Below are 20,211 nucleotides of genomic sequence, written 5' to 3' on the forward strand. Positions count from 1 at the left end.
CTCAGTTCTGCTTGTTTTAAGGGAGTGACCTCTCCTGCCTCCCCGAGAATGCTAGGCCGAGGTAAGTCCTCTATATACACGGTCCGCATGGTGTTGGAGCTTGTGTTGGCTAGTTGGGACAAGGCATCGACCTCGGCGTTCTCGGACCTCAGAATCTATCTGATGAAGTAAGAAATGAAGCCACGTAAGATCTCCCTAACTTTGGCCAAGTAAGCAGCCATGGTGGGGTCGCGGGCTTCATACTCGCTGCTGAATTGGTTGACTACGAGCTGAGAATCGTTGTATATGACAAGGTGCTTTGCCTTCATCTTTATGGTTAGGGTGAGCCCGACGACTAATGCTTCGTACTTTGCTTCATTGTTTGATGTTGTGAACCCAAACTGGAGTGCGTATTCCAGCTTCACCTCGCTTGGGCCATACAAAATTATTCCTGCACTGCTTCCTTGTTGGTTGGACGAGCCATCGACATGGAGAATCCAGGGCTCCTCGTCCCAAGTCGGCCAAGGCTTAGGCTTTGATAGCCATCCGAGGTTCATACCGGATGTCGTACTCACTTAGTTCGATAGCCCACTTCGTCAGTCTGCCAGACACCTCGGACTTGAGCAAGATCTGTCTCAGAGGCTTGTTAGGGAAGACGGCGATGGTGTGGGCTTGGAAGTACGAACGAAGCTTGCAAGCTGCTATGACTAGCGCGCACGCCAGTTTCTCGATCTCTGGGTACTTTGTTTCAGCATCCTGCAAAACTTTGCTAACATAATAGATGGGTTGTTGGACCCGATCTACCTCTTTGATTAGTATCGAGCTGACCACCTCGTCACTCGCGGAGAGGTACAACTTTAAAATATCCCCTTCCTCAGGTCGGGTCAGAACTGGGATGCTGGCTAAGTATCTTTTTAGCTCGTCAAAGACGAGCTAACACTCTGCAGTCCACTCGAAGTCTCTACTCTTTTTTTATAGATTTAAAGAAAGGTAGGCAGCGATTTGCCGACTTGGACATAAAACGACTCAAGGCGGCTATTCGGCCATCCAGCCTCTGAATTTCTTTTAATTTGCGGTGTGGTCCCATATCTAAGATGACCTTTATTTTTTTGGGGTTGGCTTTGATGCCACGTCGGTTGACTATGTAGCCCAAAAATTTACCCGAGGTGACCCTGAAGACACACTTGTTGGGATTTAGTTTCATATTATATTTTCGTAAAATTTGGAAAACAGTTTGCAAATTATTTAACAAAAATTTTGAATACTGGGTATTCATGACCATGTCATCAACGTAACACTCAACTTTATTGCCAATTAACGACTCAAAAATTTTGTTTACTAGTCTTTGAAAGGTTGCCCCGACATTTTTTAACCTGAAGGACATGATCTTGTAGCAATACAACCCGAGCTCAGTTATAAAGGCCATCTTTTCTTCATCAGCGGGGTCCATCTTGATCTGATTGTAACCAGAGTAGGCATCCAAGAAGCTCAGCAACTCATGGCTTGAGGTTGCGTCCACTAGGAGGTTGATCTTGGGCAACGGGAAACTATCTTTTGGCCAGGCTCTATTTAGGTCAGTATAATCGACGCACATGCGCCATTTGCCATTGGTCTTTTTTATCAGAACTATGTTAGCTACCCAGCTTGGGTAATGGACTTCCCTGATGAAGTCTGCTGCTAAGAGCTGCCCAACCTCTTCATCGACTATCCTCTAGCGTTCCGGGGCGAGGTTGCGCTTTTTCTGTCTAACTGGCCTGACTAAGGGATCGATATTTAGCTTGTGAGTTAAAATCTTAGAGTCTATTCTAGGCATTTCTGTCGCAGACCAAGCAAATATATCTAAATTTCTTAATAAAAAGCTTACCAGCTGAGAGCGAAGTGGCTCCTCGATCGAAACACCGATCTGGAGAGTCTTGGCTGGATCATCAGTTGAGACCGGGATGTAGACCATCTCCTCTGTTGGTGTAGCTCGCTCGTCAGCATACTCCGTTGGTCGTTCGAGCTCGATGTCAGCCGCTAGTTTGGCTTTCCCCTTGAGGGCGGCTACGTAGCATTTGCGAGATTTGAGCTGGTCACCTCGCACAACCCCTACTCCATAATATGTTGGGAACTTCATTGCCAGGTAGTAGGTGGATACTACCGCACGTAGGGCGTATGTAATGGGCCGACCTACTATGGCATTGTAGGGAGAGGGAGTCACAACCACCAGAAATGTGTGCTCGAACCTCACGATATTCGGCTACGTGCCGACCTCTACGGGTACCAAAACTCACCCTAGAGGTCTGACCTCCTCGCCGCTGAAGCCTACCAGGGGAGTATCTGTCGGCTTTAGGTCGCATTCCCGGAGCTGCAACTTGTCGAATGTGTCCTTGAATAATATGTCTGTCGAGCTACCCGAGTCCACCAGGATGCACTTGACTTCGAAATCGTTTAGCCTCAGCTTTATCACCAAGGTGTCGTCGTGAGGATGCTGGATCCCGCGTGCATCGTCCTCCGTGAAGTAAATCAGGTCTTCAAGTCGGGGTCGCTTTGGCGGGTTCTGCTCCTCGCTTTCTAGTTCGCGGACTGAGTTTCGTTCGACTGCTGAAGTGCACCTTGCGATGATGGATCCACCAGTAATCATATTGATTACCCTATGGATCGGTCTCTCTTCGGGCAACTGCCCTGGCGGCAACTCGTTCTGCTTGTTACTGGACTCGGAAGCATTCCTTCTTTGGTTTCCTTGCCGATCTGCTGGCCGATCTGACTGATTTCTTTCTTCTCGCTGTACAAAGTTTTTCAGGTGCCCGCGGCGGATGAGCTCCTCTTTCTCGTCGTGGAGGTTTCTGCAGTTCTCCGTACTGTGCCCGTGATCTTTGTGGAGGTGACAGTAGACGTTCTTGTTTCTTGTTGCTAGATCTCCCCTCAACCTAGGAAGCCACTTGACAAAGGAGGAGTCCTTAATGGCCATTAGGATTTCTCCTCGCTTTGCGTTGAGAGGTGTGTAGTTTGCCATTTCAACAGGTGGGATCCTGGAGTGCCGACCTGACTTGCGAGATCGCGAAGGAGATCGGCACTAGACTTGTTTCCTTCTCTACTCGGGGACTTACTCTTTCTTCTTTTATGCTCGTCATTACCTGTGTTGTCACTGTCTCTCTTTCTTTTCTCTGCCGGGTTGTTAGTCTTTTGGTTCATCTCTTCTTCGGTTCCGATGAACAGGTCAGCTAGCTTGAGGAATTCTATGATGTCTTTAGGTTTGTTGGCCACCACATGCCATTTGAACTCTCTTTGAGTTTTGCCTTTCTTGGTTGCTATTAGTCTTACCGACGAGTCTAAGTCAGGGATCTACAGGCAGGTATCATTGAAACATTTGATGTAGCTTCTAATTGACTCCCCTTGTCGATGAACTACGTTGAGGAGACTCTCCTGCGACCTCGGGCACTTTTTGCTGGTGATGAAGTGCGAGGTAAATAACTCTGCAAACTGCACCCAACTCTTGATCGATCCCGGCGCGAGGTTCCGGTACTATGTCCGAACTACCCCCTTAAAAGTGATGGAGAAAGCCACGCACATGCAAGACTCGTCAGCCCCAACTAGGTTTATCTGGGACTGGAAGGAGTCCACATGATCATTAGGATCAAAGGATCCGTCATATTTGTCCAGGGGAGGCATCTTGAAATCTTTGGGCATCGAGGTCGCCAAGAGTTCGGGAGACAGGGGAGACGACCCGGAAAGTAGGGGAGGAGCTGCCTTTGTAGCTACTGAGCTCGCCTCCTCCTTACCTTTATCTTGTTCTTGTTGTTGGTTCAGTGTCGCAAGCTGGATGTTCTGGGCTAAAGTTCGGCGTGCCTTGCGACGCCTCCATTGCTGCTTCTTCATCGGCTCAGCATTGGTGCTGCTAACCTCAGTATGCTCCGGTACTGTTCTTCTATGAGGTAACTCCTAGTTCCTCGTGGGATTCTGGGGCTGGCTGTCATGGACAGAGAGGCCTTACTTTGAGTTCACACTCAGAACCCTGAACCAATTACCTATAAGTGACCCATCTTGCTGCGAGCGCCTAGGAAGATTAGCCCTGTTCAGCTAAGTATCCCCGGATCTGTTTCCGAGGTTCCCTTGTGAAGCAGGCAGAGTGATCTGACCGTCTCTCCTTACGCGAGGTGAGACTTGACTTCTAGGAGGAAGTGAGACTTGGGAAGTCTCTTCGACTCGGTGGGGAGATCGAGTGATATCCTGGTTCACGCGTGGTCGGTTCTGGTTCTGTTGGACCCTCGGGTGTCAAGGTGGAACCGGCTGCTGACTCTACGACAGTGGGGGGAACTGCTGCTGGTAGAATACGTACTATTGGTTTTGTTGAAACTGCTGGACCTGCTGCATTTGGACCTGAATGGCCCACACACATTGCACCAGGTCATCGAACTATGACCGTCCAACTCCAGGGGGAACCACAAACGGCTCAGAAATGGTTGTGCTTACCACTGGGGGAGGTGGGGCACAGTGAGCGGGATGGTGAACTAGCCAATGCACACTGAAGGAAGTTGAGGTTGCCCCCCGGAGACGTTCATCTTGCTACTCTGTTCGGCGTGAGTGGAAGATGCCATTGATTCAGAAAGTTGATAGCTTGTAAGAGGGATGACTTTTTGATTGATTTCCCACAGACGGCGCCAATTGATGTTGCACGATCTGACTACTCCCTGCTGGAGGATGATTTGACTTCCAGTTGGACGGCGAGCTAGGTGAATCTGCAAGAAAAGATCAGAGAACTCGGGGTGGCTAGCCCGACGAAGTCGCTTCGATGCTTAAGTTAGTAAACTGATGCGAGCTTAAAAGCTTTGAGAGTTTAGAGAGATAGAGAGTAGAAAAATCATGCGTACCTTGCACCATCGGGCTTGGTGCCTTTATCTACTGACGTAGCCTGGAGCTCACGAAAGAGCCCCGGGATATCCGGGGTGTGGAGATAGAGTTCGTTCCGCTTCCAAAGGAGCAGTATACAGGTAAGGCTTATCGTTCCACTTCCGACTCCGGTTGAGTCGGGATGAGTCCTCATCGTGATCTCAAAAAAGTCAGGATCTGTTAGCTCATCGTGATCTTGAGAGATTCAGGATCTGTTGGAGAGACCTCTGGAGTTGGTTACGTGGGAATCAGTTACGTGGCGATTTGAGTTGTTGGTCCCGAGTCAATACTTCGGTCATTTAGTTCCGAATTGGATTGAATACCGAGGTGAGCTTTGTGCCGAGGTGGCCCTGCACTGAGGTAAGCCTTATGCCGAAGCGGCCCTTGTGCTGTGGTGACCGAATACTCGAGCTCAATTATTTCAAAATAGGCTTGCCGGTCTGAATTATCACCTCTTAATCAGGTCATGTCCACATGTCTCCTTTTTACTAGGTCACACCAAATCACCCTTCGTGAGAATTGAAATCAATATTCAATGAGACAGAATCATTTTAGACCCACCTATTTCAGCCAGATGGTTGTGGCCTGTGGGAGGACGATTTCACGTGAGGCTGCCCTGACACAGTAAAGGTTCTTTATGAAGTGGTGCAATGTGCAAACGCCTATTGATCTGGTTACTATACAACTCTTTATTACATTGTGTGTACACATTCTCACCAAGTGGGCCTGGTAGATGGGCCAGCATGCAATCAAGAGATACTGGCCCACTTCAAAGATCAAAACCATTCAACGAACCAACCTCCTAGCCTTTATTATTTGGACCGAGTACACGAGTTGGTTAACACGTCTACAGGTAGAGAACGTGCTCTATGCTTAGAATGCCGGGGGCTCCATTAATGGTGAGCATTCCTTCCTTCTTCCACGTTATATTTTGCACTTACCTACCACCCACCATTAGCTGCCTCGTATATACTGTCTATTCGCAACTCTGAATTTCACTAGCCACGCAGATCTGCAGCATGAAAAATCCGTTTTTCCCTTTCACCAAACGAGGCATATGTATTGGGATTGTAAAAAAAAAAACAAAAGGAAAAACAAATCCTTTATCATGAAATGCGCATCCAAAGAGATAAAGAACACAAGGCCACAAATCAAAGTTGCGCAATTTCCGCTCTCTACATTAGACTAAGTTTTATTTATTTATTTGATAAAACGGGATAATAACAGAGGGGCTATACAGTTCTGGGGTAGCACATCTCAAAAATCTAAGCAAGAAATTAATGTTAAAGGTCTCGGAATCAGCCGATTCAAAATAGAAATTTTACGAGCTTTGTTGGTTAATTAATCTGCAACTATATTTGCTTCTCTGAAAACATATTGATACTGAATTTTTCCTTTTAAGCTATATCTATGGTCTTGCAGTCTTCAATTATATGCTTTTATCTCCATGGCGGTTTGGCTTTGTCGTTGAGGCAGTGGATAACGAACTTTGAATCACCTTCTATAATGATGTACCTGTTTCTGAAATTGCTTGCTATATTGTGGGCCTCACAAGTGGCCCAAGCTTCAGCTTAATGATAGTGGTAAATCCGATTTTGTAAGCTTTTAGGCCAAGAATATTTCCCAAGTGCTATGGGCATATTGTGCCATAGTAGATAGATATCTATAACTGGGTATGTATCATACTAGTAGTTGTGCATATTGGTAAGATATGTTCTAGTGTAAGGTGCATGGTTTTCAAAATTAGACCGGACCAGAAAAATCGGGAATTGGTCAGTCGTTTTTCTCAAAAACCAAATTTTCCCAAAAAACTGTTGATTTTGGTCAACGAACCATTGAACTGGGCGGTTAATCGTTTGAATGGTTTTTAACTGTTTTTTATTTTTATTTTTTATATTTTTCTATCAGAACTGGCAGAGCATTTCATTCAAACGGTCAAACTGTTTGACCCGATAACCAGACCCCTGACCGTTTCAGTTTTAAAAACCATGGTAAGGTGTCGTTCATCATATTAAATATCAAAAGATAGGGCTCAATATGCATTTATATGTTTCTATTTCTCCAAACAAAAATAATACTTAGATTGCTCTTTTACTTCAATTTTAATCTCCTATCATCGAAATGTATTTATTATTGAAAAATTAATAATTATTATTTATATAAAAATAATAAATAAATACAACATTTCAATATTGTAATTAAAAATAAAAATTAAAATAGAATGATAATTATTGTATGATGTATAACATTTCTCGTTATTGTTTGATTTTAATATTTTTCTTCATATAACCTATTAAGTGTGCATATTATTGCATAATTCTTTTATCTGTATGAGTTTTCAAAGAATACAATGAAAAATTATTCCATGTCTATGCCGTTCAATAAGATACCACCATTTTTTTTATACTTGCATTAGACTTAAAGTGAAAATTTAACAAATAACGATGCAGTGAAAATTATCCCAAAACGTCGTTGAGACTGCACACTCTACAGCCTGTAAGGGCACTGAAAAATCTCAAAGAACCCGACAATCTGATATAATTCCAAGCACTCCCATGTGCTCTTCTTCTTCTTCTTCTTCTTCTTCTTCTTCTTCTTCTTCTCTTTTGATTACTTCACCAACCCGGCTTCCTGCTCCGTGTTTCTGTGCAGTTTCGTGATCTTCCTCTCTCTTTGGGGTTCTCCATTAAGAGAAGCTTAATTGGTTATTGGGGTTCAGGTTTCCATCATGTGGGAGTTGGAGAGCGAATCAGCTGGACAGAGGAAGTACACAAATGGAGTCGTAATTTCAAACAAACATGGAGTCCAGACTAATGGATTTGAACGAAGAGATCAGTCATGGTAATTTAGACCACTTCCATTCTAATTTTCATGCTTGAATACATTGTTTTGTCTTGTTAGAGCTTGAAAATGAACTCGTATATGACTGGATTCTGTACGTGATTTCCTTTTCTTCTCCATCTATTATTGTTAGAATATCTGACATCGACAGAGCAAGCAAGTTGCTAATTAACTGGTGGGGTTGCTCTATCATTAGGTTTGTTGCAACAGATATTCCGAGTGACCTTCTGGTTCATGTCGAAGATGTTAGTTTCTACTTACACAAGGTAGTTAATTCTCTGCTCCAGAGTCTAAGCTTTCGTTCTCTAGTTTTCCCAGAGCCTCCAATTATTTTTCCAAGCTTCAAATGGATATGTTGGTGGCTTGAAGTTGAATCCTAGAAAATTATCAACCGAGTTTTCGAATTTCAAGGTTTCTTTTAACTTCTGGTTGCTTGTATTTGTGTGTCTTTCAAGTATCCCCTGCTTTTGCGGTGTGGAAGGATGAGCAGAATCATATATCAGTTGGAAGATGGGAATACCAACAAGATAGTCTTGGACGATCTTCCAGGAGGTGCTGATGCATTTGAACTGGTAGCCAAATTCTGCTATGGGATTGCTGTTGATCTCACTGCCACCAACATCTCTGGTCTGAGATGCGCTGCAGAGTACCTTGAGATGACAGAGGATTTGGAAGAAGGCAACCTTATATTCAAGACTGAAGCCTTTCTCAGCTACGTAGTCTTGTCGTCATGGAGAGATTCCATTCTAGTACTAAAAAGCAGTGAGCAGCTGTCCCCATGGGCAGAAAACCTGCAAATTGTTCGTAGATGCAGCGAATCCATTGCTTGGAAGGCCTGTGCAAACCCAAAAGATATCAAATGGGCATACACAGGGAAACCTACACATATCTCCTCCAGCCCAAAATGGAATGAGATGAAGGAATCAAGCCCCAGTAAGAATCAACAGGTCCCTCCAGATTGGTGGTTTGAGGATGTCTCAATCCTCAGGATCGACCACTTCGTCAGGGTTATTACAGCAATCAAGGTTAAAGGAATGAGGTTTGAGTTGATCGGAGCAGCAATTATGCACTATGCATCAAAATGGCTTCCGGGCTTGAGCTTGACAAAAGAAGGTACTGGAGAGGAAGGTAGCAGCGGCAAAGACAGTAATAGCAGTAGCAGTATTAGTAGCTGGATAGGTGGACTGCACATGGTCGTGTCTGCAGGCACAAAAGAAGAGCAAAGGAATTCTCAAATCAAAGAGCAACGGTTGATTGTGGAGAGCCTGATAAGCGTAATTCCTCCACAGAAGGATAGTGTCTCCTGCAGTTTCCTTCTGCAGCTTCTGAGAATGGCAAACATGTTGAAGGTTGCTCCTGCTCTCGTCACTGAGTTAGAGAAACGGGTGGGAATGCAATTCGAACAGGCTACTTTGTCAGACCTTCTCATTCCTTCTTACAACGGTGAGACCCTATACGATGTGGATCTTGTTCAAAGGCTTCTGGAGCATTTTCTGGTTCAGGAACAGATGGAACACTCTAGTCCAGGCGAATCATTTTCCGAGAAGAACGGATTTGAAGGAATGCCTAGGAATAATGTTCCTAATGCAAAGACGAGAGTGGCCAAACTTGTGGACAGCTATCTTACAGAGGTGTCTAGAGACAGAAACCTCTCCCTGACGAAGTTCCAGGTCTTGGCAGAGGCCTTACCAGAATCGGCAAGAACCTGCGATGATGGGCTGTACCGAGCAGTGGATTCCTACCTTAAGGTAATTTAGATCTCAATCTTCTTCACCTTTTGGTTGTGTTGGTTTATTGGTAGAAAATAAGAGAGTTCCTTAACAACTTTCTGCTTCTCTATTCTTTTCTATCAAACCAAACATAGCCTAACTGTTATTCCCTAACCATATTTTAATTGTATTTATGATTTCGAAACCATTCATACATACAATAACTTATCATGCGCGGATATTAATCATCTCATCTGTGAACATTCTATAACCATTGGTGATGCTAATAATAACAAGTGTAGATGATAACAATAACAGTTGAATGCTTTGAAATTGTATATACATAAATAAAACATTTCACTAAGGCTCAGTTAGTCTGCAGTGCCAATTTAATTTGCATAGTGTAAATGAATGGGGGTGCAAATAGGCTGAGTGTAAATTCTGTTTTACCTTCTGCTTCAGTGTTGACTTTGTTTTATTTGTTTGTAAAAAATAAAATGATGTTATCTCCAATAGAGGTAGGAGGAGGATTATTTGTTTAGGAGTGAGGTAAGAAGCAAGATGTTGGGACCCCATTTTATATGAGAGGGAATTGATGTAGGGGAAGGTGGTGAAAATTTCGCATCAATTTTTGGGATGCAAAAGGTGAACTGCCAATGAGTGCAAATGAGATAAAAAGTACAAATTTCTTAATTTTTCTATCAAGTAGCTATGAATGCAAATCATAGTTATAAACAGATAAATGCAAAACTTAACTGGGGTGCAAAAATTTGTACTGTAAAAAAAAATAAAAAAAAAAGCCTAACAGTTAATGCCAATAGGAGACAAAACTTTAATTTGGCTGTCTTACGTTTCGACAGCCTGGGCTGTCAAGAGAGCTCTCCTTGTGTGATGGTGGTAGCAAATGTACACATTGTTCTGTTTTTACCAGAATGAATGGTTCCCAGAGAAACTTACTTGAGAAGCATAAACCTGTATGGATATATATAGAGGAAGTAGTATATATATTCCTCCTGTCAACTAGCTAGCAGTGACAACTCTTTCCACCACTACATGCTAATATTGACCAACAAGATGAATTGGGTATCCGTACATGGGAATTAATGTAATTAACTATCACTATAGTATGTATTATAGGTAGCTGCCCATTTGCAAATTCAAACGGTTAAGTGATAGTCTTTATACAATACATTAATTGCAGCAAATTTTATATATAGATGAATCTCCCAATTTGATTGGACTTTCCAATCTTTTCCAAAAATTCACAGGCTCACCCAACGCTCTCAGAGCATGAAAGGAAGCGACTCTGTCGCGTGATGGACTGCCAGAAACTTTCTATGGATGCCTGCATGCATGCTGCCCAAAATGAAAGGCTCCCGTTGAGAGTGGTGGTGCAAGTACTCTTCTCTGAACAGGTAAAGATAAGCAATGCCATAGCCAATAGCACCCTGAACCTGAAGGAAAGTGGGGGTGAAGCTCAACATTATCAGCCCATGGTCTCGACTAGAAAAGCTTTGCTGGAGGGGACCCCTCAGTCCTTCCAGGAGGGATGGGCAACAGAAAAGAAGGATATCAACACACTTAAGTTCGAGCTTGAGAGCATGAAGGCCAAGTACCTTGAACTACAAAATGACATGGATAGCTTGCAGAGACAGTTTGATAAGATGTCAAACAAGAAACATTCATCAGCATGGACTAATGGGTGGAAGAAGCTCAGCAGGTTCACAAAGATGACATCTTCAGAGATCCAGGATGCTGGATCCCAAATACAAGCCTCTTCTGAACAGACAAGGAAGGGACCCAGAAGGTGGAGGAATTCTATTTCCTGATCGAGCAATGAGAAATATTATTGAACGAAGCATACAGAAAATGACGCCATTTACGTTTCATTTAATTTCTTTAGATCTTCAGCTGCTTTGCCTTTTCCTTTCTCCCCCTCCCCACCCCTAGTTTTTCATTTTTGAGGGAAATTAAATAGATTTTTTTTCATCAATAAACAAAACGTTCAAGGAATGGGTTGGTAACTGTACGTACAAAATTCTTGCAGTTGGAGAGAGAGAGAGAGAGGACCATCTGGATGGGTAAATATAGTTGTCACTCCAAAAGCAACCCAACCATTGTCGGTCCTGTACCAACCTTGCATTGAAGCTTTCTCCAATGGTGGGGGGCCCACTAGATGGACCATGTTCTCACTCCCCCAACCTAACCGGTCCCATACCCACTACTTTTTATATTAGAAAAGAAAATCCATGACCATGAATGGCAATTTGGCAATTGCCATGAGTCTAACACTGTTTGGATTTAATATTTGCCCATAACATGTCGAGTCTTATGGTCCCTATTCCCAACAATAAAACCTCCGTACCAGAAGTTCCCAAATTATTATTAAGACACAGTTTCGGGAATTTCATTTGCACCAGTGTAAATGCATGAATCGGTTGGGTGTAAATCCTGGTTTCTTCATATTTGACTTTATCTTTTAGATTAGACTACGTCTTTATTTGTAAGAAATAAAATAAGATGTACAAAGATGTGCTTCTCACCTTATATGAAAGAGAATAAGGGGTTATTTGTTTGGGAGAAAAGTAGAAAGGGGTGAAACTTTTTGCATCAGTTTTTACCATACAAAATTTACATTACCAGTGGGTGCAAATGAGAAAAAAAATATACAAATTTTGCAACTGTTAGAGCACAAATTATAATTATGAACAATTGGATGCAAAACTGAATTGGATGCACAATTTGTATCTGATTCAGATTTGCTGCAAGCAAACAAAACCTAAAAAACAAATGTGAAAAAAAAGGCAGTTCAACCCTGAATTTTCCCACACACAGCACAAATCAGATGTATATACATGCAGCTTCTTGTTCACGCAATATCTAGTTTCTTCCTACCCATTTTTCTTAAAATTCACTAATTATTGAGTTAAATGAAAATAGTAGCTTACATTAACAATGAGATCCTTACATGTGACCTAATGAAGCTTTTGAAAGAAGACCCATACAAGGTTTGAAGGAAAAGGCTGTGTTTGGTTTGAAGAAAAATGTAAGAAAAGAAAGGGAAAATTAAAGACCCATACAAGGTCCTCCTCTTTGTAAATCTAGCTTCCTCCCTTTTGATAATAGTTGATTAATAAAATTTTAAGATGGCCACCCTTCTAGTTGGAGTAAACTTAAGGCTGTGTTTGGTTTGAAGGAAAAAGTAAGGAAAGGAAGAGAAATGTAGGAAAACTTTGCATAGGTTTTCCAATGTTTCCATTCCTTTCGCTATCTTTTCCTTCAAACCAAACATGACCTTAAGAGTCTTTGAAAAAAATGCGGATTACATTAAGAAAGAAAGTTATAACTAGAACACTAAGGACAAATCAAGAGTATAGAATGTAGTGGGAATATATATCAAGTGGAGTTGGCTACATGGCTGAGTGCCGAGTAAAGAATGAGCTAAGACATCTGAAGAAGTAAGAATGAAACGAGAAGAAACCATAACCAGGAGGAACTTCGCAACTATGCCTAATCTTCCATGGTATCATAGCCCACTCTGCCACTCAGAACCGAGACCTATAACTGGAGGACCGACTTAATTCACCGCATTCCACAAGGATATATAGATACCTCCACAACAGCAGTCTGCAGACACAAATTAAAGGAGACACCTCCACATTGATTGCTTGCAAATCTATACACTATCTAACATGCCAAAGGCAAATATGGATCCTCATCCAGGCTAGATGTTGGAGTCCTAGAAGAGAGAATTCATCAATTAGCTAGTGTAAGGTGGACAAACCCTAAAACAAAGGGGAATAGAGAGAAAATCATGGGCAAATTAAACAGTTTTCTTGCTTTGGCAATATGGAATAAGAGAGAATTCATCAATTAGTATAAGGTGGACAAACACTAAAACAAAGGGGAATAGAGAAAAAAATCATATAAAACAGTCCTCTTGCTTTGGCAATGTGGAATAATTTAAAAGAAACAAAATGACTACTTTTCTCAAAAAATAAATTGATTTGAGTCCAAGCTGCAGGAGTATAATTGAGAACGTTTAGTGTATGTAGTATGTACACGGGGAATCTATTATCTATTACTATATATTAAGACAAATTAACATAGGCCTCTCTTTCTTCCCTTCTCCAACCCTGCGTTCCTAGCATATATCTCTTATGCCTTTTCTAACTCTCTCAACATGCCACCCTCTTTTCCCCTCTCCCTTTTATTAGAATCAATTACCTAAATGTTTTTTAAAATATCTCCTACCCCTAAAAATGCTCCTAAATTATTGTTTCTAACCAATGCTCATTGCAGTTTCTCCGAAAACTTTTATTTGAGTCCGGATCTCCTGCCCATGTCTACACACATGAGGAACATCTCTGTGGGTAGACATGGGTAGAGTTCTTGTGGACAGGGGATCCACCATCTTCTTATTCTCGTTTAAATTTTTCATGTTTTCTTTCCAACTTGTTAATTATCAAAACGGTAAATTTTTTAAACTATCCTCATGGTTTAGTTAATTGACTAAGTGTACCCTTACTGTTTGAAAATTGACTAACCCTCCCCCTACTATTTATGACAATTGACTAACTCTACCTTTACCGTTAAGGTCCGTTAATATTCCATCAAAATTCATTTGCATGTGATATATAAATTTTTTAAAAATCCAATTTTACCCTCCATCTCTATCAACAAAAGATTTAACCTCAAAGATTGAAAGACTGAGATTGCTGATTATATCGACTTGCGTCAGAGAAGAATACTGGCCTGGAAAAAAGACAAAGAAACTCTATCAGGATTGATCACCGCACTAAGAACAAGACAAATTAATGCCATTGCAACAAAGAGAATCATACTCGTTAGTATGCGGTGAGCAAGAGACCCGGAATCCACATTTGGAAGTCTGGCGGCACAATTTTCGCCGCTGACATCTTCACCTCCGGTGCGTGGAATAATGTTCATCCTTTAATTAAACCAAATCAACCCTGTCGTTCTTCAATCGAAACCGTAATATGAACAACTTCTAAGCATATAAAACATTAAACCAAATAAAAAAATGATATGGAAAGCCTAACACCGACGACTTTGTTAATATATAACAGAGAAGACTCTAGAAACTTCTTTCGCTTTTCAAGAACTTTATCTACTATAGATCCCTTGCTACAAATCAAGATATGCCGAAACTTCTTACACGCTTCTAATAGTAATAGAATAGAGAAAGCCCTAGAAATTTCTTCTGCTTTTCAAGAATTTATCTACTGTAGGTCCTTTGCTACAGAGCAATATATGCCCAAACTTCTTATTTGCTTCAAGAGTTCATTTCAAGAGATTTCTCCGAAAGGCCATCGTTGATTGACTTGAGTGGATGGTCCTGTTAATTCAAGTTCAATCATTGCAAAATCGAGAAAGAATGCATTGGCGCCACTGGGAATGTTGATTGGGTTTGTTTCCCAAACCTATCTCGCACTCAATGGAGATGAAGATCTCAGTAGCAATACCGTTTGATTTCTTCCTAGTAGCTAAAACCAGAACATGGGCATCCTCACAACATTCTCAGCAGTAGGTTTGGAATATTCGAACCCAAATCGCCACCGATCAGATACTCACTGTCGGAGATCTCAGTATGCCACTGATCAACTCCTCGTCTCCTCCGCTATTTGCAGCTTCAAACATTTAGGTCCCTTCGTAAGTAAAGCATTCACCTTTGGAAATCCTGAAACTCTCCTCCACCACCTACGCCACATATCACATACTCTGGTAAAACGATTCCACTCAGTAATGTCGTTGGATTCGGATTAGATCAGGCGTATTCCCTGATTAGATCTCCTATCTTCCTTCTCACCGCCACCGCCACCGCCACCGCCACCACCAGGGAGCAAATGGTTGTCGCTTCCGTGTTCCCCAATCCACACCCATCACGTACAACCGCACCCTTCTCAACTAGGGCATTAGTCCCTCAATCACAGACCACCTTCCCACAAATTCATTCTTATTCAAGTAAATCGGCGAACAAGCATAAATTGCTCGAGTTAGTAAATATTTCTGATATTATTTTGAAAATTTGAAAAAGAATAAAGGGTAAAATAGTCTTTTTAGTGTTTCTGTTAACCGGTCCTAACGGTAAGGGAAGTATTAGTTAATTGTCGAAAACAGTAGGGGTAGCAATAGTCAATTTTTAAACAGTAAGGGTACACTTAGTCAATTAACTAAATCATAAAGGTAATTTAAGAAATTTATCCAAAATTAAAGCTCTTTTATTATTATTATTATTATTATTATTATTATTATTATGTTTGAATTGAAATTGCTATAAATTTTAGCGGAATACACCCAGTCACCCATCAGTTCAGAGGAGGAACAACAAACTTGAAACATAAAGATTTCAATTTCAATTTCGAGAAGGATCGGTAGCCATAGCTTCATTTTCTCATTCTTTCATAGTTAATTTGTGGCTCCAAAGTCCAAATTGATAGGTGCGTGTGAAGATGGTAAAAAGAACCTGGATCCTTTATGGGAATCGATATTAGTTTGTTAAATGTACTGTGTAGTAGTGACACACGGCTCCTAATTTTCGTTTCTAGCACTTGTTTCATCAATTTCTTCCCTCCGACAACTTCAGATACCACAAACCGCTGCTCGTCGGTCGTCACTCTCTACTACTCTGCCATTGCACCATTCCAAACCCAATAATATTTCTCCCATTGCCCACTCCTACTGCTCCATGAGTGCTGCCTTTCGATCCCAACAATATGTCTCTCACAATATCCAAATTGCTACCTGTCACTCCCATTACTCAATGAAGTAGTTATTTGGATATTTGAAGTCTAATCGGTAAATAGGCCTCAACTATCAAGTGAAGAAGAGGAGGATATCCGGGTCGGCGGGTCGCTGGGTTGGTTATTGGCTCGAACGGAGCATTTGAATGGGAATGACATCCCTTTGGATAGCGATGATGGTCCACCCTGACATGCTACTGTGATTGCTTTCAGCGAGACAGCGAACATTATAGCAACGTTGTCGGGTGAGGACAATGAAGTCATCTAGGTTGGTGGATCGGGTCTTTGATTGGTGGGTTGGGTCAAATATAATTAGCACTAATGTTAATATAACTGTATTTAAATTTAATTTGTAATTACCAATTTAGTTAAAGTAATTTGCCATTAATAAAATATAATTCTTAATTCCTAGATTTATTGTTTTCATTTTTCTCTTACTATTTTTTAATATTTTTCTTTTTAAAAATATAATTATTTTACAGTAATTTTCATTAATTAATTCAACTAACTGAATTTGTTATGTAATTTATTACTATTAATTTTGAATATATAATTAAAAGAAATTTATTATAATTAACATAAAATTAGATTTTTCCATACATCGCATAGGCTCAAGGTTCAAAGTATCGATATTGACTAGTATCGGCCCTTTTTTTAACTTCCAGTTTTTTTTTCCAGTTTTGGTTCAGAGGAGCCGGTTTAAGTCCAGGCTACCCTCTGAACCAGGCCCTGACCCGATACAACCCCTATAGGGGCGTATCGGGAAGGGCCCAATACGATACATATCGGCCGATACAGGCCGATACGTAACAATTTTTTGAACCTTGCACAGGCTCACCTGATGTAAAAGTATATAAAAATGGAGTCCAGATCTTGTCTTCACACCAACCTCACAGCATGTCCTGGCTGCACATCAGGAGATAGGATCTGCTCCTCACATATGGGCGCCTCACACCGACATCCACCGTGCATTGGGAACATCTCCCATGAATAATAATTTATAAGTACGGAAGATGTGCCCAATGCATGGGAGGATGTGTGTGTGAGGTCGGTGTAAGGTGCCCTGTGTGAGGAGCAGATTTGGTCTCGCACATTGGGAACATCTCTCGTACACGATGGGATAAGGCTGTGAGGTCGGAGTGTGGAGCAAATCCCAATTCATGAAAATGATCCTGATGCTGCGTTTGGAAACAATACAAATGGAGTGTAAATCCCAGTTCAGGGTAAATTTGCACTCTGTTTCACTTTTGCCTGTGTTTGGCAACATTATATTTATGCATTGACAAATGACAGATCAATGCATATTTACATTGACAATAAGATGTAAAAGGACATCAATAAAAAAGAAGTAAATTTGCATTCAAGTGGGCCTTTGATAAAAGAACAAAAGCATATGCTTTATTGGAATTCATGTTTGCATCCATTATAGCCAAGTCTGATTTTTGGAAGGAGTACAAATGCAAATATGTAGAGTGCAAAACCTTATACTTTGTATTATTTTGTATGCATTTATGTTGTATATATTTGCATTTGTACTGGTTCTAAACTGAGCTTAAATCTATTTAGTAAGAAGATAAATTTATCAGTGCAAAACTAACCCAATTTTATAATTTATATGAACCGTTTTATACTCTACATATTTGCATTCACACTTATTTGCATTGTTTCCAAATGCAGCCTGAGGAAATTAAATCAAACAAAACAATACCATAATGGTTATGTGAAAAGCAATCAAAGGTCAAGATAAAGTTGGCGCATTAGGTGAGTTTGCTCTACGTAGTGGTGTGTGACTCTGGCCTCTACTCTCTAGGGGAAACCTGTGGGATACCCAACCAAGATTTTTGTGATTCAAGAATCAAGATAGTTGACGTGGCTAAAGTTATTTACTTATTTTCCTGCTGCATGGAAAGCTGCTAAACTAGGCAATTATCATAACTTCAACAACATTTATCTGGAAAGAGATTCATCAACGTAAAGTGTTTGCCAGGCACGATTGCACCACCACCATGACAAATCAAGGGGAACAATTTGGGCCGGGTTCAGTTGAGGTGCGGTCAACCCAAGCCCATTATGAGGTAAGGGTACCACGAACCCTAGTCTGTGTTTGGTTTGAAAGAAAGGAAGGGAAATTAAGTCAATTAATGAAGAGGTTCCCTTCCTTTTCCTTCAAACCAAACACAACCTCGAGGGCTAGACCCAACCAAACCCTTAACCTGACCTTAGAGTAACACAGCCCATGAAAGATTCTAGTGGAACCTTTGCTATTTCTGATGCAATGAAATTTAAAAATAATTAATCTTGAAAAATTAAGATCACGTCCATAGTGCACAGATTATTGACTGGATGCAAATTCTAACGTCTAAATCAAAAAGCAATTGGATTGAGAGTTGAATGGGAAACCGGACTTTTGAGTCCATTGACAGCCTTAAATATAATAGTTTATATAAATTTTAATGTTTTAGATGTATGTATAATTGGGTCGGATGAGTCAGATTTTGTAGTGATTCGTCCCAACTTGCTAAAGACACATGAAAAAAAAAGCAAGAAATGCAAATATTTCAATAAGTATAGCCTATAACCAACCAGTTTAGAGAAGGAAACCAGGTTTTATAACAAAAGGGAAGACAAGAATGATGGATGCATAGATAAGAACTGAAGATTGAGTAACACAACTTACCAAAAAAAAGGTTTGAATAACAACACGTGTGAAAAGACATTTGATTAGTATATCTCCAGATTTTTGAATTTTGTAGCACTTGCTCTCCTGTAACAATAAAAAAGTAATGGGAAATTACAACCTCTTTTTGGTAAACAATTACTACCGAGACAATTTTCCATGAAGTAAGGTGTTAGGTTATCCCCATTTTCTGTAACCTTATTCACTTGTATTACCCCGAAAATTTTTGCTAGATCGGTCATTCAATGAAAAATTCTGAATCTTATATGAATTTTCGAGCTGGCAAGATAGGAATGCCATCCATCTGGCGGGTATTCATATATTAGATTTACTGAGATACCCTTATTGTTTATAATTAAGGTCCCATTTGGTGTGTTTTTTCACACGGGTTGTTGGCTGTTTAGAAGCATGGCAGCCCATATTTTCATCTTTTCTAGTCTAGTTGTGGGAAGATCTAGCCATCAAAAGACTGTATTGAAAAGACTCGAAAATGGGAGGTTATTTTAGGGAAACTCCAAATAAAGCTTTCACTTTTGTTTTTTTTTTCATCTTCACGCGGAAAGATATATCTACAACCAAACGCTCTGTGGGCTGTCAAAATATTTATGTAAAAGCCCGTTATGTCTTTTAACAGATCTTTCAAGAAAGACTTGTCAAACGATACCTAAATTATTAATACATAACCCCTATTACCCCTAGTGCTAATGTATTATATATTGAATTTAATAATGTTTTGAACAAGATAATTGATAGTTGATATGTATTTTACATGTTTCTATCAAATAATTAGAAATCTTAATGTTTGTTCATATATTTTTTTTCTGATTTATTATTTATATACAAGAAAAAATAACAAAATTAGATGTAGGTTATGGACCAACCTACTGCACCCTAAAATGAAGGGAGGGTTTGGATTCGAAAATCCAGCCAACTGCGGTTTTTGAAGGTGTAGAATCTACAAAGCCCTTCCCCATTGCCCAACCCACCCTGCTACCATCACTACGCACAGATAATGCCTCGATAAGACTCCTCCCCATGTACCCTTTGCCAGTTAGCTGCCACCAGTTGACATAAAACAAGGTTTATTTGTTCTGAAGTGCTAATCGCACTAGCTAAACAACTTTCATCAAATTGTCAGAAGAAAAAAAAAAATCTATCTTTGAATTTTGATACTTGAAATATTCGTTGATGTTACGGGCTACCAGTTTTGAGCTATTTTGAAATTAGAGATCACTTTCTTTCTTTCTCGTGTCCATTTTCTCCATAGTAGTCTCTACCTGATGACTGATGTAATGTGCGGGACCCTAACTAAGAAAAAGAGGAGCGGCCAACAAACTGGTATTGGTTGTCCAACGAACTTCTGGAATTGATT

The 20,211-nt window shown here is 40.7% G+C and overlaps 2 protein-coding genes across 3 annotated transcripts; one reads left to right on the forward strand and one right to left on the reverse strand.

Annotated features, from left to right (window-relative positions):
• Positions 1-2,248: 2,248 nt before the first annotated feature.
• Positions 2,249-2,974, reverse strand: LOC148791253 (uncharacterized). Its single transcript, XM_088888135.1, has one exon. The coding sequence runs from the start codon at positions 2,972-2,974 to the stop codon at positions 2,249-2,251; it is 726 nt and encodes a 241-aa protein (XP_088744261.1).
• A 4,374-nt stretch (positions 2,975-7,348) lies between these two features.
• On the forward strand, positions 7,349-11,422 carry NPH3 (Phototropic-responsive NPH3 family protein). 2 transcript variants are annotated; one of them, XM_010268110.3, is made up of 4 exons: positions 7,349-7,689; positions 7,886-7,955; positions 8,145-9,437; positions 10,667-11,422. In XM_010268110.3, the coding sequence occupies exons 1-4, from the start codon at positions 7,577-7,579 to the stop codon at positions 11,225-11,227; spliced, it is 2,037 nt and encodes a 678-aa protein (XP_010266412.1). In that variant the 5' UTR covers positions 7,349-7,576; the 3' UTR covers positions 11,228-11,422. The 2 variants fall into 2 exon arrangements, with proteins under 2 accessions (XP_010266412.1, XP_088743708.1); XM_088887582.1 differs by having other exon boundaries at positions 7,383-7,689; positions 7,823-7,955.
• Positions 11,423-20,211: the final 8,789 nt, after the last annotated feature.

The sequence above is a fragment of the Nelumbo nucifera genome, chromosome 5 (genome assembly GCF_055504915.1).
Source record: "Nelumbo nucifera cultivar China Antique chromosome 5, China Antique-T2T, whole genome shotgun sequence".
NCBI classification, from domain to species: Eukaryota; Viridiplantae; Streptophyta; class Magnoliopsida; order Proteales; family Nelumbonaceae; genus Nelumbo; species Nelumbo nucifera.